General features: G+C 41.2%; 1 protein-coding gene across 2 annotated transcripts; it reads right to left on the bottom strand.

Moving 5' to 3' along the window:
• Positions 1–1323: 1323 nt before the first annotated feature.
• LOC140560279 (carbohydrate sulfotransferase 11-like) lies at positions 1324–26533 on the bottom strand. 2 transcript variants are annotated; one of them, XM_072684616.1, is made up of 3 exons: positions 26058–26533; positions 10432–10514; positions 1324–5676 (listed from the first exon to the last, which is right to left on the bottom strand). In XM_072684616.1, exons 1-3 carry the CDS (start codon positions 26143–26145, stop codon positions 4828–4830), a joined length of 1020 nt encoding a protein of 339 aa, XP_072540717.1. In that variant the 5' UTR covers positions 26146–26533; the 3' UTR covers positions 1324–4827. The 2 variants fall into 2 exon arrangements, with proteins under 2 accessions (XP_072540717.1, XP_072540718.1); XM_072684617.1 differs by having other exon boundaries at positions 26257–26533.

Genomic DNA, 26533 nt, shown 5'->3' with positions numbered 1-26533 from the left:
AGAGTGGGATTGTCTAGATACTTCAGTCATACAAGTGCATTTTGGTTTTATATCTTTATTTGTTCAGGTTGTGAAGTGTGCTGTTCCCTATTAAAGTTGTAGGTATTTTAAATTCTGTGTCTGGTATGTTGATCTCTAAACTGTTCGCTCTCAAAACGTGTGATTACTGTGCATTTTAGCACCTAGCTATATCTGCCGCTCACTTTGGCTCTCCCTCCACACGTGTACCTGCTTAGCCACGTAAACCAAATGAGGACCACTGACCAATGAGGGCCCTGGCTGGAGTAAATGGGGAGGAGCCTATTCTTTCAAATCTGGAGCCAAGGGGGCTGAAGGTTGCACGGAATTCTGCGTTGGGGGTGTTTTACCTGCAGGGCCCAAAGTCTGTGTATGCGATTACCGCCTGTGTTGGTGTGTGCTTTAGTTTGGGTAGTTTACCAGAACAGTGGTACCCTGCCTGTGTTTGCTTGCTAAGCTTTGCTAGAACACTCCATCTGTCTCTTTTTATAGATGAGGTTTGATTGTTTGTGCCACCTGAGATTTCAATAAGTTCAATAAGTTCAATAAGTGGAGAGGTGCACCTATACATGTCTCATCATGTAGTGCTTGGTTTAGTTCTTTAGATGTTGGAGTTCTTATTATTTTTGATTTAGTGGTCTGGTCAGAGAAGGACTTTTGTTCTTCTTTAGGGTCCAGAATTCAATTTAATAAATCAAACTATATGGTAATTCATATATCCTGAAAACAAGAGCAGAGGAGTGAAATTTGAGAATGTGAAGTCTGTAGTCTTTCAACTGAACGCTTCTATATTTCAGGATAAACAAGCTGAAAAGCAAGTCCTAGGGTCTGAGTCTGTCACTCAACAGGAGGTCATTGCACAGGGATGTAGTGTTGTGATGTAGAATTTTCTCTCTTAATTGAGAGTCCTCTGACATTCCTAATATAGCCTTGACGCAGTCTATACAGTCTGTAGTTCTACAGTTTTTCACTTCAGCCTGGCTGATGCTAGCTTCCACTTAAGCCATTTAAATGTTGGTCACTTACCTCCTTATAGGTGAAACTGGTCATTCTACCTTGCATGAGTGTCTCCAGGAATGTTGTCCCTCCTAAAAATTTAGACTTTCCATTGGTCACGTTTCGTACAAATTTGTCTGCTGGCCCAACAATTATTTCAACGTTGAGACAATTTTGCTGTGCTATTCAATCATTTCCCTTCACTTTGAACAGGTCACTGAATGAAATTGTTTTTAAATGGTGTGAAAGTGGGAGGGGGGAGTAAATGAAGATTAATAGGAGAGATTTTTACCCCACAGTGACTTTTAAAGGTATTGGGTTTACTTCATAGGGAAGGTAGGAATTCTGACTGGGTTCTTCCCCAAACAATCCACACAAGTCTGCTTTGCCTGGTTTATTTGAGTTGATCTGTAATTACAGAGCTGCTGAATGTTGAGTCTACACTGAGCAGTACAGTGGTTCACTAACCTTAAACCTCCATAATAAATGACTAATCTCTTTAAGGAGTCCCATGCCCTGGAGTGTAGTGACGGGAGTGTCAGCTTTTCTAACAGTGTTCTGTCAAAGTAATTATTCTGCTCCATGTTTTCTGGTCCCATACAACCTCAAGGCACTGACAGAAATCAAAGAAAATATAAAGAGCACTTGCAAGAACTCTTGAACTCCCCTCTAAATACTGTTAAGCTCCTGACAGCCAGGGTGAGCACTGAAGAACATTCAGTTTCCACTTGAACGCACTTGTTCCAGCTCAGGCTTTGTACATTCACCTAGCTGTGAACTGTAGATCTCCACTGTGAATCCAAGAGAAGCATGACTGTGGCCTACAACTGCACCCTACTAAGAAGTCATCCTGAAGCAAATCTCTGGTAGCTTTTACTGATTATGTCTCTCCTTTAGTGTGTGCTGGTAATGCAAATTGAAAGAAAATAAGAAAGTGAGCGTGGCAGATAATCTCCAGCCTAATCTTCACCAAGCTGTTCATCACATGGCACGGTCACAAACCATTACTAAAACTTGCAACAGTTTCATAACCAACAATATTGGCATATTAGAAAACCTCAGTTGACCACGATATTGGGATACAGGTAGTAGAGAGAATGTGCTCCAAGCTAGCCAAGTATTTTCTTTAGATGATGGGTGGGGTGGTGGGAGGAGAGAATGAAATGTTCATTTTTAATTGCACTTAATAGCAAGAACATAAACAAGGGTAAAAAGCCAAAGTTCCCCCAAGTTGTTTAGTTGTGTCCAATTACTATAGCTTTTTTTTTGGTTAGAGGTTAGCATGTGATCCCTCCAAGTGTCATGAAACCAACCACCACATTTTTTCAACCTTACTGGACAACTGCTCAGCTTGGAGGAGGCATCTACACGTTGCCAGATTTTGCAAAATCAAAATATGTACTGATATAAATTTTACTCCATGCCTGGTTCTCATCAGAAAAGGCCACACTCCTAGCCCCCGTTTACACCTGGTCATTTTATGTGACTAGTACTTATGTATCCTTTTTACATTTTGGTTACATGCATTTACACTTGGTGGTCAAATGTGTCTCCAGTTAGTCAGAAATCTGAGATGAAATATGCAAAATGACTTGTTGCGCAGCAATTACTGGTGTTCAGGTTGTACTGGGAGGGTCTCAAGTCTTTTGCAGACCACCTCCTGAAGTGGTTTAAGTAATCGGATCTGGATCTGTTTTAGATATTGGGTGTGTTTACACTTGTATTTGTAGGTGGTTTGGCCTTTTCTAGATATAATTCTGATACTCAAGACGGATGCAGTTACCTAGATGTAGACTAGATCCTGCTCACAGTGTTTGATGCATGCACACGTTTTAGTCATATCCTTTCATTAGGGCAGCATGTTAAACTTGCATGTATAAAGCATTTCTTTTGTATATTTGATGTAATACTTTGGATATAATTCTATGCTTTGGACAGTTTATGAAGAAATGCTTGACTGAAAAATATTTTAAATACCAATCATGCAACCTTGGAGCTGTCCTTTCTGCCAGAGAGCGAGATCAATTATGCTCCCTTGAACTCCTTGCCACAGGCAGCTGTGAGATCTTTGGATGATAAGGCCAACAGTTAGACAGAACAAAGAGTTTCTAGAGAAGCAAATCAGCTCAATGATAATCAAAACACTTTCTTAACAGACTAAGAACAATAGCAAACAACTCCATATGCAGCATTTGCCATTAACAGTCATGTGAATAAAATTGTTTTTTAACACTTATAAACAGATGGACATCTGATCTTTATTTGAACCATAATGAGAGATGGAGGTAATATACCTAAACACATAGAACACCCCCACATGTATCACTACTCCAGATGTCTAAAAATAGAATCAGGTGCAGCACATCAGCTGCAGAAGATTAGAACATGGTTAGAGAGGATTCTAGTTTGGTTTGCTCTTGATACACTATATGTACAAAAGTTTGTGGACAGCCACACACACAGCTTGTCTAGTCCATGTAGAGAAGCACTGGCAATACAATGTGACTCTCTGGAGCAGATGAACATTCCCTGGAATGATGATGCTTCATTCAGTACTTCTGGGATGAGATGGGAGTTGACTATGAGGTGGAGTGGTAATCATCCAATATACTGACCCGAAAAGTGCTTTTCTTGCCGAGTTCAATCATTTTGGAAGAACCGATGAATGAGCAGGAGTCCCAAATATTTTGTCCATCTAGTGTAGTTGAAGTGATTGGTATCTCCATGGTGAGATCAAAGGGCTCTCTAAAAGGCCTCCAGAAAGAAGGTTCTAGATGGATAGGAGTCTGGGAAGGGATTTTAAAAAAATATCTGAGTAATTAAAAATCAGCCGGTGCAACTGCAAGCATGTCCAGGTCAGGCTGTCCGAGCAGCCGCAATTTTAGAAGAAGTTGTTTCAGATGTATGGGTTAGTTATATTACTTCCATCTCTTAATATTGTCAAAGCTCAAATGATCAAATGTCCATATTTTTGCATTTAAAAAAAGACAAAGGTTTCACAACAAAGGTTCCCAGCTGAGGACCACCACCACTCAAGGTTACCTTGATTTTTTCATTCAGTTGTGCAGTTTGGCATCTAACTGAGGGTTTTGCAGAGACAATTGGGGCCTGTTTACACCTAGCATTAACAAGCATTCTCTGGATCTACTTTCTGTTTACACGTAAATTAATCTCCAGTAACAATGCATCTCCAGTGTGAACGGAGGAGATTCGATTTTACCCATACCAATGCGTACATCATGAAATGGCTCTATTATAAAATGCAAATGACACTTTAAAAACGCATGGGAACAAATTCTGTAATACCGCTCTCATCTACCCGTAAATAAGGATAAGCGTCTCTGTGTGCACACATTAAAAGGGCGACAGAGATTACTGTCGAAACTTGCATGACTGATTCCATTTATACTTGTGTTAAATGTGGACGAGATCCAGCTCCGACCATCTCTGAATGTGGTTTAGGTGATCTGATCATAATCTGGAAAACACAATGCGTCCGGGGGGGTGGGGTGTTTACACTGTGAAATCTGAATGTGATCTGATCACCAACAACGCATGTTAATGCCAGGTGTAAACTGCCTAATGTTCTCTCAGCTCTCAAATGGAAGAAACCAGGCCTAGAAGGGTTCATCAGAAGCCAAACTTTCACCACAAGTGTGGCAATAAAAGCTCTTTATAACTTAAAGCTCAGTGGATGAGTCCGTTTCTCTGGAAGCACAACTGCTGTTCATGGATGAGCTCAGGACACCAAAACATCAACCCTAACTACGTCTCTGTCCGAGTCCGAGTGAGACACGTGAGAGGCTCCAGGCCTCATGTGAGCTGCAGGTACGCAGGTGTGGAGTAGTTGAACAGCAGGAAGTCCATGTTGTACAGGTCATACAGCTTCTTCTGGTACTCCGGGCTGATGCTCTTAAAGAAGTCGGCGGCCATATCTCCTGTGGTGCGCGCGCTCCCAGCCGAGCTGGGGAAGCTCACGTGATCGTCGACGCCCGCCAGCCGCAGCACGTAGGCCGCGTCCTCGTGCAGCGTCTCGTACTTGCCCACTACGTCGTAGCCGATGAGGCACGGGTGGCAGAGCGTGTGCGCGCGCTCCCAGTGCTCGTTAAAGGGCTCCTCGCGTCGCGTGCCCGGGTCCACGAGGTAGCGCACGAACTCGGCGAAGGAGACGTCGTCACCGCGCTCGAGCGCTTCCGGCCGCGGCTCAAGCCGGTGCTTGCGGATGATGCGCGTGCCGTAGCGACGGTGGAAGGCCGTGTTGTAGCTGCGCGTGAACTTGTTGCGGTAAGCTGACACGAGCCGCTCGAAGGGCTCGCGCACGAACAGGAACTTCAGGTAGGCGCGCAGGCGCCGGTTGATCTCCGGCGCAGAGTACTCGGAGAGCGAGCGCAGGCGGCCCGGCGTGTGCGCCTCGTTGGCGGGGATCTGCAGGGGGTCGTGAAGGGGACCCGACTCGCCCGTGAGCACCAGTAGCACGCGCTTCCAATTGGTGCATGCCACTTTGGGCACGTAGCAGTAGAGCAGGCCGTGGAGGTCGTCAACGATCACGTGCTTCAGGTCATCCGGGATCAGTACGCGACGCTTGCGCGTGTGCGAGCGGCACGCGTCTTGCAGGTGCTCGCGCCTGGCCTGGTGCATGAGGTGCAAGGGGGACGGGTCCATCTGAAAAAAGAAATTACACTGAAAGGTTACAGAGAACTGAAGAGGTCTCTCTCTCTCTCTCTCTCTATCTATCTTATACATATATATATATATATATATATATATATATACACACACACACACACACACACTGACTAGGGCTGGACGATAAACAGTTTCATCAGTGTTGTCACATGCAATAGTTCTATTGCAGGGCATGCAAAAAATGTTGCTGCCTGTTACAAAAGGAACATTCTCATTTCCATGAAATATCTATATTTGCACCGTATTGTTTATTTTTCACCAATATTTGATATATAGAGCATTAATAAATCACATGTTGGGTCAACTGACTTCTGATCCAATCACCTTCATTTTAACACAGCATTCACCTGAGTGCACACAGCTCCATAGAAATGGAGCATGGCCAGCCGAATCGAGCTCCCCTACACTGGGCCGTGGACCTATCCAACACACTATATTTCCCTTCTAATTATTGCATTCAGTTTCTGGAAGTTGCACCCATTGCCGACACAGATGTGTATACATGCACATACAGAGCTTGTCTGTGTGTGAGATGTAGAGAAGTATTGCCTATACAACTAATGCCAGGTGTGGGTTAGAGGGGTATAAAGCCTCCCAACATTGAGCTGTGGAGCAGTGGAACTATGTTCTCTGGAATGATGGTGCACTCTCCAGCTTACTAATGCTCTCATCACTAAATGCAGTCAAATCATCATGGCAATGCTCCAAAATCTAGTAGAAAGCTTTTTCCCTGGACAGTAGAGACCGTTACTCCAACAAAAGCAGAATAAACCTTTTTCATGGTCCAGAACTAATCATCCAACAGCAATGGAGGAAACATTAGATGAGCAAGTGTTTACAAACTGCTGGACATATAATGACTGAATGGTGGTCCTACTACCTAACCTCAAAAGTCAGTAAATAAACAGATTAGATAGTATAATAATAGCCTATTATTATAAATAGTAAATAAAAATAATAATTAATAATAATAATAGTAAATGACTGAAATGTATTTTAATCAGTGCCCACTGTTTCTTGTATATTAAAAAAAGAAACAGTTTTCTTCCCAAATCCACAAAACCCAGGGCTAAAATCACTACCAGTGAGCAAACAGTGGTGAAAGCTGTGTACTCACATGTAAAATCTTAGGAGCTCTCCTAATGAACCTCCACTACATGAACAAAAGTATTGGGACACCTGCTAATTCGTGGTTTCTTCCGAAACCAAGGTTATTTAAAAAAGGAGCTTCTCCTGCTTTAGTTGGCGTACTCTCTGTCTCTACTGTCAAGGTACGAGGGCTTTCTACTAGACACTGGAGCATTGCTGTGAGGATTTGATTGCATTCAGCGACGAGCGTTAGTGAGGTCAGAATGTCGGATGATCACCATCGCACCACACCCCCAACTCCCCAACGCATCCCAAAAGTAATGGATGGAGCACCAACCATCATTCCTGAGAACACAGTTCCCCTGCTCCGTAGCTTAATGCTGGGGGGTGTTAAACACATCTAGAACCCACCTGGCATTTGGGCATGGAGTATGTATAGGTTTATCTGCTCCAGAGAGTCCTATTCTATTGGCAGTACTTCTCTATAGGGACTAGACAAACTGTGTGTGCATTTGCACATCCGTGTCAGCAATGGGTACAATTGAAAGTATTTCGATTGCATTCATTAGAAGATATTGTGTAGTAACAGAAAATATCACCTGCATATATTCAACAGCAAGACTTAAGAGCTTAGTCATCCCAACCCTAAACAAGTATACAGAGGAATGAAACACACAAATGGCTGTGTTTACTGGAGCACACAGTAAAACTGTGCCTAGAGAACAGTAAATACACACAATACAATAAAATATGCAGAACAAGAAAATGACACTGTGAATTGTATGAGAATATGAACCGTGCAAAGTCTGATAATGTGAGAGCTGTTTTATTTGGATTCATAAAATGAACAGCAAGTTTAAAACACATTTTCTGGCTCTTTAACAGCTCGGCCACACAGCCAAAACCTTGCTCTCCCACACCACAGTGGAGCACTTGGTGTTTGTGCGTTCTAATAAAGTCCAGCTCGGAGTAGTTTTCCATTTACCCACTGAGTCAGACGTGTATGAGTGCCAGTTATACTCTGTGAGCGGTTATTTAACTGTCCTAAACAGAGACATGAAAATCATCCTGAGGCCTTTGCTCTCTGACTGGCCATCTGTGCCACAGTAAACTGAAAACATTTGGTAAGCTAAACTGTGTCGTGTGGCTGCAGCCTAGATTGCCGGTGGACTTCTTATATTAATAATGCGCTCATCGTACCCTGTTATAACTCCACTGCAGGCCTCTGTGTGGTGGCGCAGTCCTTAAATTATACGCATTAACAGCACCAAAGCAGTGAAAACCACTGCAGTCTATCATTAGCCTTGAGACATGTTTTGTCTTATGGAGTTTGTGGTTTTCCCCTGTGTTGAAGGGCTTAAGTCAAAACAGGTTGGGCGTACAGCTCACTCTGCTACTCTCCCACTGGTTTCTTGTAAGGCTCTTGTAACATACAGTGCTGTGCTGAGGTTTTAAGCACCATATAAGAATTTACTTGTAAACATGTGCAGTAAAATGACCAATCATTTCTCATTTTGAAGAAATTATTTGATAATGTTTGAAAAACAAAGCTTGGTTCCAGGTTTCTCCTGGATGTGGATGTGTTCAATCCCATCACCAGCTCATCTGATTAACATCATTAAGCACTGATTTACCCAAACAGGTGTTGGATGATAACTATGAATAACTCTAGACCCTCATGAGGAGAGCTTTGGATATGTTCTAATGAACACGGTGATGTAAAACCACTGCTTTTGGTATGAATGTTTAGTGTATTAATTCTTATAGCAGTGTTTTATTGAGTAAATAAAAACTTACTGCTGGTATAAAGAGACACTTTTATTCCTAAAACCTTTGCTCGGTACAGCACATGCCTTTTTACAGATTTTGTGTAAATATTCATTCTTCAGGGCAAAGAACTTTCTTTCTTCCTCAGCAGTGTGAACTGCAATATTTACTGCAATACTGCAAAGGTTTGTTCCGTATGTGAAACAATGGAAAATGGCAGCAATGGAAAAGACTGAAAGGGACACAGGGAAGAGGGGAACCAAGCCACAAAGCAAAGAGTACTATAATTTAGCAAATATGAAACTCCTAAAATTCCAAGTGATTGCATCTTGAAATGGAAAATAAGACTTCTTTCGTCTTCTGTTTAGTTAAAACTGCAGTATGCAAGAATTGGTATTTTTTGCTACTGGATAAATTATGCTAATTCAATTTCACACCACTGGTGTAAATACAAATTACGCTTTGAGCGCCCCCTTATGGTTCAGTTCTAACTGGAGTTATAAAATAACTTAACTTTGAGAGGAAGAAAATGCTTGCTGCCACTCCTACCCAATTACGACATTCTCTCAATTACAGTGTACCATCAAAATGATTTTGAAGCTGTTATTTTAAGGTAAAATTGCTAAATTATTGGCGATCAATTGGTGCATCTTTCATTTAAATGTACTTCAAAATCAGTCAGTTCCTCTCAAAGTCAAAGATACAGTTATATGCAATAGTGCAGGTGCCTCTAGTTTAAGGCATGTTATTAGGAGTGAAATTAAGTAAACAGAAGCGTGCTTATTAATAAAAATGTACACTTCTCTGTATTATTACTGTTTACAGACTTACAGACTAACATTAGAAGATCAATCATCCAGGCAGCACTCCACAAATCACACTTTCATTGTAGCGTAGCCAGATTCTCTTGTCTGACTGAAATTGAACTTTGAGGCTTGAATACCAAGAGTCTCATCTAGAGGAAACCAGGCCCAGCTCATCACCTGGCTAATGCCAGCCCTACAGTGTAAGCATGATGGCAGCAGCATCATGATGTGGGGATGTTTTTTCAGCAGCAGGACCGGGATGACTAGTCCTGATGGAGGCATAGATGGATGCAGTTGATTGATCGATTCTTGAAGAAAACCTGCTCCAGAGCACTCTGGACCTCAGATTGGGGCGAAGGGTTTACCTTCCAACATGACAACGACCCGAAGCACACAGCCAAAAGAACAAATGAGTGTCTTTAGAGAAAGTTTGTGAATGTCCTTGAGTGGCCCAGCCAAAGCCCAGACCTGAATCCAATTGACCATCTGTGAAAGGAGCTGAAAATGGCTGTGTACCGGGGCTCCCCACCCAACCTGATGGAGCTTGCAAGAATATGCCAAGAGGAATGGGCAAAAATGTCCAGAAACAAGTCTGCCAAGCTCGTAGCTTCTTTACCAGGATGTCATAAAGCTGTAATTGTAGACAAAGGTGCATCAACAAGTATTAGGCTACGGGTGTGTACTGGTATGTAACCCCCAAGTAATCTGTTTTTGTCAGTAAAATAAAATTGCATATTTTTTAAATCCCAGTTTACACTTTTGTAATTATTATCATTTTGAGGCAAACATCTACTCACAATTCAGCAACTCTCTGACCTTTTTGGGAAACAAAGCCATATTGAAGTTTGAATCATATTTGTTCACTTCTCTTTTTACAGCAAGTTGTAGAACAGCAGTGCTCCTCTGACAGCATGGAAATGTCTTTGCCGTGTTGGTTATGTATATTTCTTTTCCACTCTGTGTGTTTTCTCTTTATATCGCTATGGGAATACATTTTTTACACCACCAGCTCACATGGCAGTTGATGAAGTGTTATATGTAGTGCTAGTGCTGATTGATGGCTACTCACAGGGTCAGTAGCGTAGAGGGTTTGGAGTGGGCTCCTGACAGACTTCCTGGAACCTCTTGCCTGCTCACTGCCTTGTGAGGATGCTGAATAAAAGCACAAAAAGCCCATGTTACAAATGAACAACACTGAAGCGTTGCGTAAACAAGGACACACAGGACCAGATGGGTCAGGAAAGCTTTTGTAAACAGGTGATGACAAACACACAAATAAGTCTCATTTCATTTCAACAGCCAGAATGGACATACAGGTAATGGCTCACAAATGAGTTCAGCGTCATCTTCTTTAGGTCCTACGTTTTTTGCTTAGTGTAAATAAAAACATATCTCTGAATAGCTCTGAATATCTGAATGTGTGTGCACTGTATGTGTGGGAATTAGCACTAGGTACTGAAATGTCCTTGTTTTATAGTACTTGTTTTATTCATACTGGCCGATGTAAACCAATAATAGTCAGTATCAGAAATCTCTGTCATTCCAAACCAAGTTCCAATACTAAAGCAAATCAGTCTTATGAGCAGCTGTGTGCTTGTTCCAATATCGGGACTGGTGATTATGCTGCCTAATTACACTCCTGAATGTCAATGTCCTGAATGTCATCAGCATTTCTTGATTAGTCTGCAATATGCTGTAGTTATTAAATACACCTACCCCCCAATATCTGGTTGAATGTATTGAATCATAGGTTTATAATTCAGTTTTTAATCCTAATGCAGAATTACTTGGTAACCATTTGGTTTGTCCCACTGGGTTCTATTTTAGGGCCAAAGAAAATGATGTTAAATATGGCAGGAATGTAGTTATTAGAGTGAAAGTGTGAAGTGTGAGCTTACATACAGACTTTAATGGGTTGAACAAAACCCACTTTCAGTTTGTGTGAAGGGATGAAGCCGTAGAAGACTGGCAATTTCAATGTCCACCAGTAGCCTGATGGTTACAGATACAGCTGTGTGCAAATGTGGGTTGAGGCAAGACTTTAGTTTATGGCAGAATTTTAATTGCTTTCAGGCAAAGACTTTGGTAAAGAATTTAACTTCTTTAAAAGGAGGCTGGAGGTTCATGATCTCATGTACTAAGCAGCTTCCACTTCTTTTGTCGTTTTGCTTCGACTACATTTCTCCTATAAGGCCTTGGTTTGGATAACTGTAATGCCAGAGATATCATCAGCAGCCATTGGGTTTATTTGTCAGTTCGAAACCCTTAGAACAATTTAGATAACATCTACTATTCCCAGAGTTCTCATCTGTAACCACACTCCATCGTTAACAGTGTTCTCTTTTTCCAAATAAAGGTTGATGGAGAGCAGATGGCCTAAAGATTCAGGATCAGGTTCCAGCCTGTATCTTTAAAATCTTGTAGAGCAGAGGTCTCCAGCCCACCTCCTGGAGAGCTACCATCCTGCAGGTTTCGACTCCAGCCAAATTTTAATGCACTTTCAGCCAACCAAAGACTTCTGAAGGCAGCAATTACTAGGGACAGGTAGGGTGGATTAGGGTTGGATTCAAAGTCTGTGTCTGAGTGAAGTTAGCTCTACAGGAGCAGGGTTAGAGACCACAGGTGTAGAGGATCAGCAGAACTTTCTAGAAAGGAGGAATTAAATGGATTCACTCATGTTAAATGAGTCTCCCTTTCAAAGAGCTGGATTTTTTGCTTTGAACTGTAATTCTTACATACATACAATATGGCAGTGATGATTGTTGTCCTATTTCTCAAATGTAAATTTCTTTGAACCTCTTTAAAGTCATGGAACTGTCAGCAGATCCAGATTTCATTCCATACTCCAATAAGTTATGAGTTTACAATCCTTCTGACGTAATAAACATCCTGGAGTTTAAGAGGCTATGTACTGCCTGTCCTTTTGGCCTCTTGTGTGCTGGCTTCTTATTGGAACTTTCTGTTCCACCTTAAATGGTGAAGCAGTTAAACTTAGGCACCAGCATGTACCTGCTGCACCACTTGAGACAGAACAGAAAATTCAAATAAAAAGCTGAGTGATGACGATGACCGAGGATGCTCCCAGTTTTATTTTGAATGCAGCTCAGCAGGGCCAAGAAAGTACACGATCTGGACAAAGCTATTGGGACTGTCATTGTTTCCTCTGATATCAAGGATACTGAAAAAAGTTATAATGCTTTTGTTGGAATAACTGTCTCTACTGTCCAGGAAAGACTTTCTACTAGATTATAGATATGATTGCATTCAGTCACAAGCGCGTTAGTGAGGGCCAGGATGTTGGATGATCACTACCCCATCTCAACCCCAACTCTTTCAAAAGTACTGAATGGAGCACCAACCATCATTCCAGTGAACACACTTCATACCCCTCTAGAACACGACTTGCATTAGGAATGGTGCCAATTAGCTTAAACATAAAATTAACTTGATGTGGCGAATATCGGCAATTTAAGCAACAATTTGGAAAATTGGCATTTCTTGCTCCTGGGCCACCACTAAATGACATGTTTTTTTGGACCAGCTGAGAGATACAGAATGGTTTTTTAACCTGAAAGAAGTCTGAAAGAAGGCACTGAGGTGGTACAGTAATGCTACAGAATTTGATATAAATATGATCTCGGTTATGCAGCGTTATGCAGTTCTCACGAGTGTTATCCTGCCCACTTCTTAAAAGCCATATACTGCAGTTAGTAGCATGCCGAGCCAGGAGCAGTAAGGGCAGCGATGCTATTTTCCCCATTACAGATCAGTGAAGCCTCACAGTGATTTTGAAGCTTTTAGTTTAGGATAAAAATGCTACACAATTTTGCGTTAAACCTCTTTGAAAATGTCAGACAGTAAACCTACTATTTAGCATCTTCAAATGACTGTGATTAAATCAAAGTTGCTGTTACATTAAAACGTCAAAGTTCTTTAAGTCCATTAAGGCAGAATGGGAAAGTGAGGATAGATACGAGGTGAAAACAGGGTCCATATTCATACAGACACCCAGCTGAAGCCCAGGTAATGACCTGGGATCAGGTTCCTCGCAGTTTATATTATCTTAGCTAATGTGAACTCTAACCCTAATCCTAAAACAACACCCCTATTCTGAGAGGGTCAATGGGTTAAGAGCTTTAACTGACCCCTCCCTGTATATCCATATACCATTCAGTCAAACCTCTCCCTCTCTCTTTCATAAACCCAACGAGACACTGCCTACATTCCTTCCATACCAGCCAATCTTTGTCGGCCTCCTGGTATCGCTTGCTTACAAGGAGTGGGTTGTAGCACTGGGAGGGCTGGGTTGAGGTTTGATGGAGTGGGGCCTGAGGAAATGTATTCGTGTCCTTGCTCTGAACTGGCCTTGTATCTACTTCCACTGTTAGGCCAGAACTCATCTGGACATAGCCAGACTTTAGCCAGAGGCCTAAGATGCTGGTTAATATGCTGCTATTAAACCAGCACTAAACATCATTTAAGCATTTATCCATAATAATCATTAACTACACTATAAAATAAATTATAAAAATAAATGATCAATTATTTCACATCAGTAGTCGACAAGAAATGATGATCAGAGTCTGAACCTATTCACAAAAACATCACACATGAAGTGACTGAACTTCAGGGAGGTCAGTCAGACTGTATTTTAAGATATGAAACACAAAAAATTGTCATTGTGTGGCTGTATTATTAATAAAAGCAGAAAGATCAGATCGAAATTGGCCAATCACTCAGCATTAAGGATCATAGGCAAAAAGAAATGCATTGGTACATTCCTAGTCTACATAACCTTAATAACAATGAACAAGTGTTCTATACTTGTCATTATTATCTCAAGCAATCTATGTAAATCCCTGAGAGTGGCAATATTTGTCACCTCTTAAAACTACCGCTAAATATACACCTGTTCTTAAGCCACAAAGCCTATCAGACCGGCTGCTGTGCCAGGCACCTATTTAAAGACAAACAGTTACACAATATAGAAGCACCCATAGGCAGGACCATATGGACCATGAAAAACAACAACAAAACACAGCAAAAACAGAATATGTAATTCATGCGAGCATTAAATATACATATACATACAAAAAAAATGCAATCCAAGTAGTTTTTAATTAAGATTTTTTTTATCCTCTTAACTTCCTATGGCATCCTAAATATTGCTTATTGCTGACTGAACTGAGCTCAAAAATATAACATTTAAATCCAATAAAAATGCATTATATTATAATATAAAAATAATATTATGACTAACACTGTAGTCTCTCAACCCTGAAAAGCTGTAGCTATTGATAACAAATGCATGAAGCGAACTGAAAGCAGAGAAATTCTTTTTTTAACATTAAATCCACAACTTTGTACTTGTAAATACATTTTTAAATTTAAAGATGTAATTGATTCGTTAGAGGTTTGGTTTAGAGTTTATAACATCCTTTACATTTTTGACAAGTGTGAATAAATGTAATTTTAATCTGTAATTTCATGATGCAACACTGAAACAACGTTTCAAAGCAGTACTCAAACAGTACTAAACATTGATCTCTCTGATATTAAATGGATACATGAATTTAATAGATTTATGTGACCTGCCTAGTTTTGTGTAATTTAGCGTGGGATGACCTGTTTATAAGCAAATACTGACTTTCATTTGATTTACAAAACAATTAGAGACTTTATTAAAAACCTGTGTGAGGGTGACAGAGTGCAGGTGGAGAGGTGAATATCAAAGTGAGGAAAGTGAAGGGAAGCTGATTCTCTTTGAGGGTGTGTGTGTGTGTGTCTGTGTGTGTGTGGCGTTCTCCACGCTCCAGTGAGACTTGGCTCTATGCAGTATGCTGCTGTCTGTGAACAGTGAACCCACTCACACTCTCCATACCAGTAGCAGTCAGAGAGCGAGAGAGAGAGAGAGAGGGGGGGGGGGGGGGGTGCACCAGGTTCCACAGATTTCCTATTTAACATCTTCACATCTCAGCTTTATCTACTCAGTAGTGACATGAAAACTGTGTTATTTGTAGAGCTGGGCAATATGGAATTATTTTATATCACAATAATTAAAGACATTTTGTACAATATACAATAATTATTGCAATATGTTGCCATGTAGACAAAATGCACCAACAGCGTAAAATTAAAAACAGCTGCTATCCAAATAGTCTCCCACACTGAGTACTGTGATTTTTTACATAAAATGTGCTTCTCTCTATTGAATTAATTAAGACTGATTGCACTCTTTGTAATGAAACGTGCAGTTAATCAGTGTTCTTTAAGCACTGATGATCTTCACGATAAACTCATAAAAGCATATTGTGTACCACGATAACACAATTTATCACGATACGATAAAATATTGTCATATTGTCCAGCTCTAGTTATTTGTTATTTTTAAGTTATAGCGGTGAGGAATTGAAACCTGGACAGTTAACTGCATCACCCGCTCTGCTTAAAATTCAAACTTCCAGAAACCAACAGAAAGTTAACACTTCACACCCTAGGCCCACACAGAACAGCATCTGCAAGAATAAATCCGAGCATTCAGTTCCTCTCCGACAACAGATCATCCTATTAATGCAGCCTTCACATGACTTCCTCAAATGTTCTGAAATAACATACTCCAATCTGAGAGATAGCTAGACTAGAAGGACAGAATGAGAAATGCTGGGTGAACAGTAAACAGTCTAGGATACATCATGCAGTAATGTTGAGAATTTCCCCACTGTGGGACTAATAAAGGATGATCTTATCTTATCTTATGTGGGCTTACTGTGGGTCAGAATGTAAAAAAATCCAACTTCATGAATTTAAATATGAAAGACTGAATGGGGCTGGCAGTTTAAGGTGAATCTGAGCCACAGAACCAGCAGAACAGTGGTCATCCTCTGTATGTGGTGTGTATGGAAGTGAGACAGGCCTAAACTTATACTCAAGAAAATAAAACGTTTTAATTGGATTAACGACTAGAAGTGTAAGTACAAGACAATAAGTACAACAGTACCAGGATTTTGATGATTACAGTGCAAAAAAGTCATTCTATTTGCTATCTATAAAAACCTATGACACTACATGTAGCTGTGTTTTATACATAAGGCTCCAATAATACAAAATAGTGGGTTTCTTTGGTACTACTTTGCCCTAAAATGAAGGCTAGGCGATATGGTCAAAATTTTATATCATAATATTTCATATTTAAGACATTTAAAGATACTCAGTAATTGCTTACAATACACTCATAATGCAGTCAAAATGCATTAGTAGGGACAGATTCTTCAAAACCATATTGTAGCATATTGTAGAAAAGCATATTGTATCCCATTTGTAGAGGTATTGAATGCTTCAGATGAGTAGTTCTTATCACCACTGAATAATTCAGACTTGGAAAATGTTCCTAGAGCATTCAACATCAAATCACCCTGAATGATGTTGTTTAATAGGGTTGTTTATTGGCAAGAGGCTGGCGATACTATATGCATCATGATACAGGAGTTACTATTCAATATATGATTGTGATTTTGCGATACTGTAAGCAATAGGATAAATTGCAAATACAGCGGTCAGGGTTTTAATACAACGAAGAATAAACCGCTGTCTGATATAAATCTCTGTATATACAATTTTTTAAATATTAAAATGTGATTGTGTTTTTGAGAATTGATACAGTATTGTGAAACATATTATTCAACTACTTTGATACTGACATTTAATTAATAATAAGGCGAAATTATGAAAAAGAAAATCAGTGGAATTCCCCCATTAAGTACTGAGTAATAGAACCGCAAAGATCGCATTAGCATATAGTAGCAACTATTAGCACAGATACACAGCAGATAACAGTGTTTTTCCTTTTGGGTTTCAGGATAAACCTTTACTACTATTCATCAATGCTGCAGGGCCACAGTGTTTATTTCACAAAATGTACATGGTACGTGCTATTAGGGTAAATACAGTATTTTCACAAGCGTGCGTTCATGCCACCCGGCAACCTTAAGCTGTAAGACATTGGATTTGCATGGTTTTGTGGGAATTGTAGTGGTCTAGGAGTATTGCTATGATAACTGTGGTCTTGTCTGCTCCCCCCAACCTCTCCACCTTCTTCTCTGTAGTCTCTCACCCTATCGCTGCGGCGTGTAGAGAGAGTGACTCAGATGCTCATTTTTGCGAACCGAACCGAACCAAGCTGTAAATTCTATATACACCCTACCTAATTCACAACCCCTAATGTTTCCCATTGAGGATTCAGAGTGTGAGCATGATTCAAACACTTCAGCAATGAAGGAACTACACCCAGATCTCCGCAGCACCCGGCCCAGGTAGAGTCCATGCTATCTATAGATTCCCTGACCAAGCAGTTCTACAGCGCTGCTGCAAAGGAACAAACACACAGCACAAACGCAGGCCTGTGAGGCTGAATAGCAGCACTGTGTGTGTGCACGTGTGTGAGCTAACTGCTGCATTATTTCCCAGGTGGGGAAATTTTCCTCGAGTGTTTAACCTTGGCTAAAATATTCCTCCTCTTCTGCATCTGGAAGTGGTGTTTTTCTTTATTGCTGATGTTTTTTAGTTAATTTGTTTAAGTTATTTTTTTCTCCCTTCAGGTCCCTTAGGCCTCCAGCTTAGTCACTGAACCATGTGTTCCAAGCTGAGACACTCTGGCTTCAGTTTCTCAAGAATTCAAACTGTGACCTTCGCCTTTCTATCCTCACTTCTTCTTGTCTTTCTCTGGAGTTTGGAAGGGATAATGCAGGTCCCTGTAGCCGCGCTGAAGGCCGCTCTGTACAGAGACCCTCAGGGAGGGAAGGGCTCGGTTCAACTAGCTGAGGACTGCTCCTTACACTGTATGCCCCTAGGCCATTAAGCATTCGGACTGAAAAGACATTTGGCTTCTTCAGGAAGTTGTTTTAGTCTTTGTGGTTACCTCCAGCAAAGTACTGCAGCAAAAGAGGGGCCAAAAAAGAGGGGCTTTTTATTTTCTACTCATTTTGAATGCTTGAGGCTTTTCGGGCTGGCGTCCCAGACCCAGATTACACCTAAGCCTTCACTGAAAAGGCGTTTCAATGGTGAATCACCACTGGCAATGCAATACAGAGCAAGACTGGTCCATGTCAGTAAAAAAACAACCCATAAAGTTTTACAGCTACACTACTCTATTCGACTCTACTTTGCATTTTTGCTTTGCCATTAGGCAAATTTGGTACCTGGTACCTGAAACTGGGCCCTGTTTTAGTACCTGCTCACTCGCTGTTCCAAGTGAGCCAAGTAGGGACTAAAATGTGAAGTCTACTAAAACTCTTGAAGGCTAGCTTAAAGTTGTATAGAAGCATTTTGCTGATGCAGGCTTCGTGTCTACAGAGTGGCTACATTATTGTATTATCATATTATGAAGCTGCCAAGTGATCATCTCTATTTGTCCTAATGGACTCAAATTCTCAGGCTCACTTTAACTTTACTACACAGTAAAAAAAAAAAGACTGATTCCCGGCTGAAAAAAACGTTGGCCAGTTCAAGCTGGTTAAGATTGTTGACCAGCTTATTTTATGAAAAAAGGCAGCATAAATCTATTACCACGGTAGGTTGGTGTTCAAGGGAATGAAAATATATAATGTACACAAAGGTACTAGACCTTCTTGTAATTATATACTTTGGCTTGCTGCCACACACTTTTGTCCAGCAAATGGTCAAAATTGCAAGGCTGTCAAAAAGAGAGGCTGCCAACTGGTCACTGTGTACCTCTTTTTTAAGGAGAACTACAATAATGAAGATTTTAAGGTTACACAGAGTTAATGTTACAGTTGCAAGGAAAAGTAAGTTAACCCCTCAGAATATCTGGATTTCTGCATTAATTACTAATAAAATATGCTCTGATTGTTACCTACATCACAATTATGGACACACAATCTAACTCAATTACTAACACACAAACTGTTGTGTTGTGCTGCTCACTGTCTTTTTGAAAACACACACAGTAAACATCCACAGTGCAGGTGAAAAAAGGTAAGTGAACCTCTGTGTTAATGACTTCTCCAAGAGCTAAATGGCAAAGGGTATTTCAATTAATGGGATGAGATTGGAAGCACTGATTTCACAGGTGCTTTGCCCATTAAATAAAGGAACACAAGGCCTGATTACTGACAAATCAGTTCTTTCCAACAACTGATTGAAGGTGTGAACCATGCCTTGACACACACAACATTCAGAAGACCTCAGAAGATGTAATACAGAAATGTTTGTATGAGGGAAGTGCTGCCAAAAAGGGATTTGCAGGTTATTACATTCTCGCTTACTTTTTCTGCACTGTGACTGTTTACTCAATGTGATCCAATAAAAACACGTATAACTGTTCATGTGTTATTAGTTTAGGTAGACTGCACTACAATTGCGACCACATTTTATTACTCATCAGTGAAGAAATCATAGCATTCCAAATAGGTTCACTCTCTTTTTCTTTCACCCGTAAATCTGCTTTAACTCTAACAACTAAAACAAAACCTATTAAAACTGTTTACAATATTTTCATTTCTTCCATCTTAACGTAATGCTAGAGGTCTATGAGTTTTGGTGGCTCAGAATTGAAGGTCTGTTGCAGTCCAGGTTTTGGCTACAGCGGTTCAGATTGTAAATCACTAACAGGTGCTCCAGAGAAATCCACATGTTCCAGTGAGGTCAGCATGACCCATCTTAAGATTCAGAAACAGACCCACTAAAGTCAGGCTTCTTTTTGTCTGCTGAGTGCAGTTGTGCAATTTGCTTCGAGCTCCTGGATGGGATGTGTTCCATTACAACAAGTATAAATCTATTTTCTTAAATGCTTGAAATGTGTAGCCAACTGAGAGCATCTGGAAACAGCAGAGGCAAATAACACCAGAGCCAGGAGCCAAATGTGTGTGTCGTCATTGGTGAACTTTACAATAATTCGATCCTTAAGAAAAGTCGCCATGATTTACACACACTGAATATGATTTGCCAACATTCTGTAAAGCAGCTCAAACTCCAGTTTGAGAAGCTCTACAATGCCAGGGAATTCAAAATCATGGATTATAGGCACACCTTCAGACATAGCATTTTTTATAGAGGGTTTAGAGCTACACAATATATTGCTTGTTAATAAAGTGTTGATATTGCAGAAATCACATGATCAAACAAATTAGAATTATTTTGACCAAAATGCCAGACCAGTCCTCAATGGTGTCATTACAGATACTCCAATGTGTTTCAATACACACAGTACAGCAAATCCCAATACAGCAGTATAAATCACAAAGGGCAGCCCTAAAAAGACCCATTTGTAAAATGTTTATGGACACGCCTTCTCATCAATGCATTCAGCTACCTTAAGTGGCACCCATTGCTGTCACAGATGTGCAAATGCACACTCACAGTTTGTCTAGTTCCTGTAGAGCTCCACATATAATATGACTCTGGGATAAACATGAACCTATAGGCACCATGCCTAATGCCAGGTATGGGCTAGAGGGGTAGCTCCCAGCATTAAGCTGTGGAGCAGTGAAACTGTGTTCTCTGAAATGATGAATACAGCTGCTCCATCCAATATTTTTTAGGATGAGTTGGGATGGTGATCATTCAACACCCTGACCTCACTAACGCTCCTGTCGCTAAATGCATTCAAATCCTCACAGCAATGCTCCTAAATCTTCGTAACAAAAGCAGGATTAACTATTTTCAATTCATTTTATTTCAGAACAAACAATGAATGAGCAGGTGTCCCAATACTTTTGTCCAAATAGTTTACCTTTAACTGGTACAAGACATAAGCCACATCTGATATACTCTGTAGAGTCTCTGTAGAAGACAATCCATGGAGAGGTTCCTCAGAGGACCTCCTGGCACCTTTTGCCACACTAACTTTGAAAGGGTAGAGAGTAGAAGAGCGGGTCATGGTGGGACAGGGTTCAGCCTGGAAGCTTCAGGATGTAATTACTCAGAGCTCCCTCAAATCCGGGCCTTTGTGTGCCTACAGCTGTTCAGGTTGTTTTGTCACATGAACACCATGTTAAAATAATTTTAGACATTTATCAACATTCAAACTAACATTATTTTACTGAAAGAATTTAATACAAATTTTTGAATGATCTCAACTTAACCTCAACCCCCCCAAAGAACCTCAGCGTACACACCCCAGAAAAAAAACCAATGCCACGTAGGCAACCTCTTTTACATTGTCCTTTACAATGAATTGCTATTTACTTCCCTTTCCAAAAGTGTCGCACTGGCTATCTCCGAGACCACAGAGTGCTAGGGTGTGTTCTGGCCTGGCTGTGTGGCATATCACCACAACAATGTTCTTTATATTGCTTATTCTCTTGGGACAAAGCAAGAAACCCCAAGCCTACTGAAGTGTAGACAGTGCACCCAGTGATGTAGCACTACCCTGATCCCTGGCTGTGTTAATGACACAGCACATGGATGGATTAGTCTCATTGTGGAGGGTTAGAGCGAGGACAGAGGAAACTCACTGACTGTTGCGTTCCTGCTGTGCCAAAGTCAGTCTCCTGTCAGAAAGGAAAGGCTGCACACACTTAACGTTAGTTTTATGAAAGCAAGTGATACTTGTAGTTTTACTTTCACGAGTAGCTCACAACCTTTTGTGCTACTGGTGTAATGGAAGGTATGCTGTCACCCACCTTATTTTGCCACTCCCATTTATAAGAGTTTGCTTCTTCCACCTTTATGTAGAATTTACAGTCATTTCACGGGCTACTGCTGTGAACACTGATCATCGTAGCTAGCTATGCTAACCCAACCTGCCAACAGGCTGTTTAACATTATTTAAAGCTATTTAGAGCAGAGCTAACTAGTTTTCCAACACAACACAAAAAGATCAATGTTTTGTGGGGCACCATATAACTTATATCCACCCCCTTCCAAAGAAGATGACCTACGGTTCAAGGTGCTACATTTAAAACACCCAATCAGCCTCACAAGCACATGATGCGTTTGCTCTACCGGAGCTTCATTCTCTGGGTAAGGATGTTCCAGTAATGGCTTCCCCTTTACAAAACAGTAAGAGCAGATGTATGGACATTTGGGTGGATATTTAAAATTTAGCACCTTTAATCACATACCACATATTAACTGGTGCCCCACAACACTCCGATCCTCTGTCACACCAGTAGTTCTAGCCCAAATGAACAAAAATGGTTAATGGAAAATAAGATGAATACAGAACCCTGGCCATTGTAACAGGAATGATGAAATATGCTATAAAGCATGCTTGATTATTTGTGCGTGTAATTACAAAAGATATCATTCAAGCAAGGAGAGAAAGACGTCCTTTTCTTTTCACAAGACTTGAGTGGTCTGTTTTCTCAGCTCCCAGGTGGTGTAAGCGTTGACCCCAGAGAGCACAATTGGCCTTGCTTTCTCTGGGCATCTGTTAGCTGATGTAACAGAACTGGCGGTTATTGTTCTCCTCAGCTGTCCAATGACATTACATTAGCGGTAGTTCATACAGATGTGGTGGTTCACTTCATGTGACTTGGAGAAAGCACATGCTAGCTTAAAGCTGTGGAAGTGTGGGCTACATGAACACATTACACATACCAGCACATTGCCACTATTGTCTATTAGGCAGCATATATAAATAATATCATTTTTAATTTCATCGTATCTTAATTTCATCTTATCTGATCTCATCCTCATCAGTTGTCCATTTAAACAACATGTAATCAAAGAAAGAGCTCAATCTAAAGTAAGATATATATACTGTATATACACTATCTATATATACACTATGTCCAAATGTTTTTGGACCCCCCCCCCCTCCACTTCAAATGAATGTATGCACACACACAGCTTATCTAGTCCCTGTAGAGAAGCACTGCCAGTAGAATAGGACTCTCTGGAGCAGATAAAGATGAACATGAGGGGTATAAAACCCCTCAGCTTTGATCTGTGGAGCAGTGGAAATGTGTTCTCTGGAATGATGGTTAGTGCTTGATGGTGTTGGTTGATTTCAGAAGAAACCAAGAATGAGCAGGTGTCCCAATACTTTTGTCTACGTAATGTATGTACTGTATAAACAGGTAATAATACATTTGCAGATTGCTTGCTTGGAAATTGAACATTAGAGAACTTCCAACCTCAGATTCCAATCTTGGCTGACTGACAATGCAGCTAGCAATAGGTTCTAATCAGTGGTTGGAGGACAAAATAAAAATGGAGGGGCTTGGGAAAGGTCTAGGCATGTTCAGATATTATTTATATTTTAAAAACAGTATTTAAATAATATAATCAAATTCATTATTTGAATCTCAGGCTCAAAAGGCATGCATGTTTTGAAGGAGGTGGGCAGGGGGCTTGCAAGCACCAAACCTGTGGCAATTTGATTAATTGTGCAGATTTATAAGCGATAGATCAACTTAAAGCAGCATTAAGAGAATTGGTATTGCTCCTGGGCTCCCCTTACGGGTGGGGAGTGTAATTCTCTTACAGCACACTGTTGTAAACCCAAATCTCGCTATGAGCCCCTCCGAATGGACAGCTCTAAACATGAAATTGTCGATTAGCTAAGAGATACAGAAAGAGCATCTGCAGCGAGAGGTATCACATGGAGTGATGGAGTAATGTGGACTTGGCTTTGCAGTGTTCCGCAGTTCTCACAAGAGGTCTTTTGCACCATTCTCCCCATAACAAGTGGAGCATCGCAATGATTATGAAGCTGCTATTTTAAATTTAAATTGCTACATAATGATGCTCTGAGGCTTGTCCTAGCATCTACGCCTACTTAGTCCAAAATTTACTCAGAGCAGTAAGAACAGAGTCATCATTTAGACACATGCTCATTACTTATACATTTTGGCTGCCTCTGTGCCCAAAAATGCTGCATACCTGCACTCCTGGCAAAACCATTTTTTCCCCCCCTTATATTTGAAAGCTCTCATTGTACGAGATGGATCTGACTGCAGGAGGGAGAGGGGTGAGGGGAAAAGAGAGAGCAAAGTCAGCACTCAGACACACCAGTCAGTGCTCAGAAACAGAAGAATTACACGCCAAGGAGTAAAGGCTGTAATGGGTAAATTGTTAGTTTGCTCAAATGCCTCAGTGTAACAGAGTTTAGTATATACATGTGTGTATATATACACATATATATGTGTGTGTGTGTGTGTGTGTGTGTGTATATATATATATATATATATATATATATATATATACACACACACAAGACCAGGGCAAGAGCAGCTCCAGGCTAATTATAATGAGCTCCACCCTCAGCAGCCTCTATATGGGAAATGCTCCTCTGTGGCGCTGGCAGATCCAATTCAGTCCACTCTGCTGAACATGAAGAGAACAGGATCCGACACACATCTTACTTTGTCAGTGATGCATCACTCAAGGAAAAACATAGGCCATTAATGGCCCCAGCAGTAAGCTTCACCTTTGATATCCCACTCCTTTATTAACTTACCTTGCTATTTAAATGTTGGCATAAAGATCAGCAAAGTGTGGAAAAGACAAGCAGAGCAAACACAAACCCAATGTGAAGCCTACGAGTCTTTACTTACTTTTTCCTTAAGGAAAAAAGTAGACTATCTGCCAGCAGAATAGTGTGGTCCTGATTATAGGTTTCTGAGCAGACTGATATGTATCCATTGAATGCATTACAAAAAGACCCAAATTCACAAAATGAACACTGACCAGCCATTACATTAAAGCCACTGACGTGAAGTGAATAACACTGATTATTACAATTTCAGCCCTCAAGAGGTGGGATATATTAGGCAGCAAGTGAACAGTAAGCTCTTGAAGTTGATGTGTTGGAAGCAGAAAAAACAGGTAAGGAGCGTAAGAATCTGATAGACTTCGACAAGGGCTAAACTAGCTTTAACACACCCACTTTAACTCAATAATGGGCTGTTAATGAGCTGATTAGTTGGATCAGGGGTGGTGGGAGCAGGGAAAACACTCACTAAAAAGTGCAGGGCAGAGGGCCTCCAGGACCAGGGTTAAAAAAAAAACTGGGCTAAATGACAGGGCCCAAAACGGCAGCCAGGACTTGCAAGATGTTGTCAGTATGCAGTGGTCAGTATCTACCAAAAGTGCTCAGAGAAAGGGACAACTGCTGAACTGGCGGCAGGGTCGTGGGCAGCCAAGACTCACTGATGCGCATATCGAGAGCGTAGACTAGCCTGTCTGGTCTGGTCCCAAAAAAAGAGCTACTGTAGCACAAACTGCTAAAAAAAAACAAAAAGGTGCCGGCTTGTGGAATCCATGCCTTGATGGGTCAGAGAACATGGGTGGGTGTACCCAATACAAGGCAGGTGGTTTTAATGTTATGGCTGATAGATGTATAGTAATTCCGTTAACAGCAGAGGTAAAGAGACTGATTGGATGCCTCCTGCCCTGAATGACAGGTTGAAAGCCTTTTCCAAATATGACTCTGCATTCGGTCCATTCCAGTCCATTCAGCTCTATGAGAAACAGGGTTCAAGGGTATTGAGGAGATGTCACAGTGTCACAGTGTTGTACCACATCATCCACACTGAGTAAAAATCAAATAACAGAGAACAACTGCCCCCATCAAAATCATACCCAGGGTCTCCTTAGGGTTCAGGATCTCAAGGAACAGGAGGAGGCCACAGATGTACTTCAGCCCAGTTCAGCCTGAGTGACCTGTACCGGTGTTCATGAGGACACACACACAGGAGAGCCCAGGTGAACAAATGAGATGGAGGAACTTACCTGTCTTCAGGTTACTTTGGAAGTAGAATATGACCATAACAAAGGAGCCCAAACACATGGCAAGAATCAGCCGACTGACTCTTCTCATGTTGTCCTCTTTCGTGCTGGACCCTCGCTGAAGACATGGGACAGGGCTGCTCTTTGGCCTTGGCCACCTGCAGAGGTTATTTCACCGGGGCCATCTCCGGGAAGCACTTACTAGTCCGGAACACACTATTCTCAGTCGTCTCTTTTCGAAGCCCGGTCGCCTTTCTCCCGGTACTCTCCGGCATCGTGCCCAGAGCCGGCTGGAGGGCGAGAAGCAGCGGCAGCGGCAGCGGCACCGGCAGCAGCAGCCCTCTCACAGCGCGAGGAGAAGCTCACTAGAGCCCAACATGCCTGTTCGCTAATTTCCCATTACACGTAGCCTAAAACGTCTAATTCCTGAAGCTGGCTGTAGGCTGATAGCCTCAAACAGCCGTCTGTGTAGAGCCTTC

This window comes from Salminus brasiliensis, chromosome 7 (genome assembly GCF_030463535.1).
Source record: "Salminus brasiliensis chromosome 7, fSalBra1.hap2, whole genome shotgun sequence".
NCBI classification, from domain to species: domain Eukaryota; kingdom Metazoa; phylum Chordata; class Actinopteri; order Characiformes; family Bryconidae; genus Salminus; species Salminus brasiliensis.
The sequence above is the reverse complement of the archived record's forward strand: the minus strand, read 5'-3'. Positions and strand labels throughout refer to the sequence as shown.

Coding starts and splice junctions, on each gene's coding strand:
- LOC140560279 (XM_072684616.1), bottom strand. CDS start 26,145: ATGAGAAGAGTCAGTCGGCTGATTCTTGCCATGTGTTTGGGCTCCTTT. Junction 10,515..26,057: donor CCAAAGTAACCTGAAGACAG/GTAAGTTCCTCC, acceptor GCTTTTATTCAG/CATCCTCACAAGGCAGTGAG. Junction 5,677..10,431: donor CCCTCTACGCTACTGACCCT/GTGAGTAGCCAT, acceptor TTCTTTTTTCAG/ATGGACCCGTCCCCCTTGCA.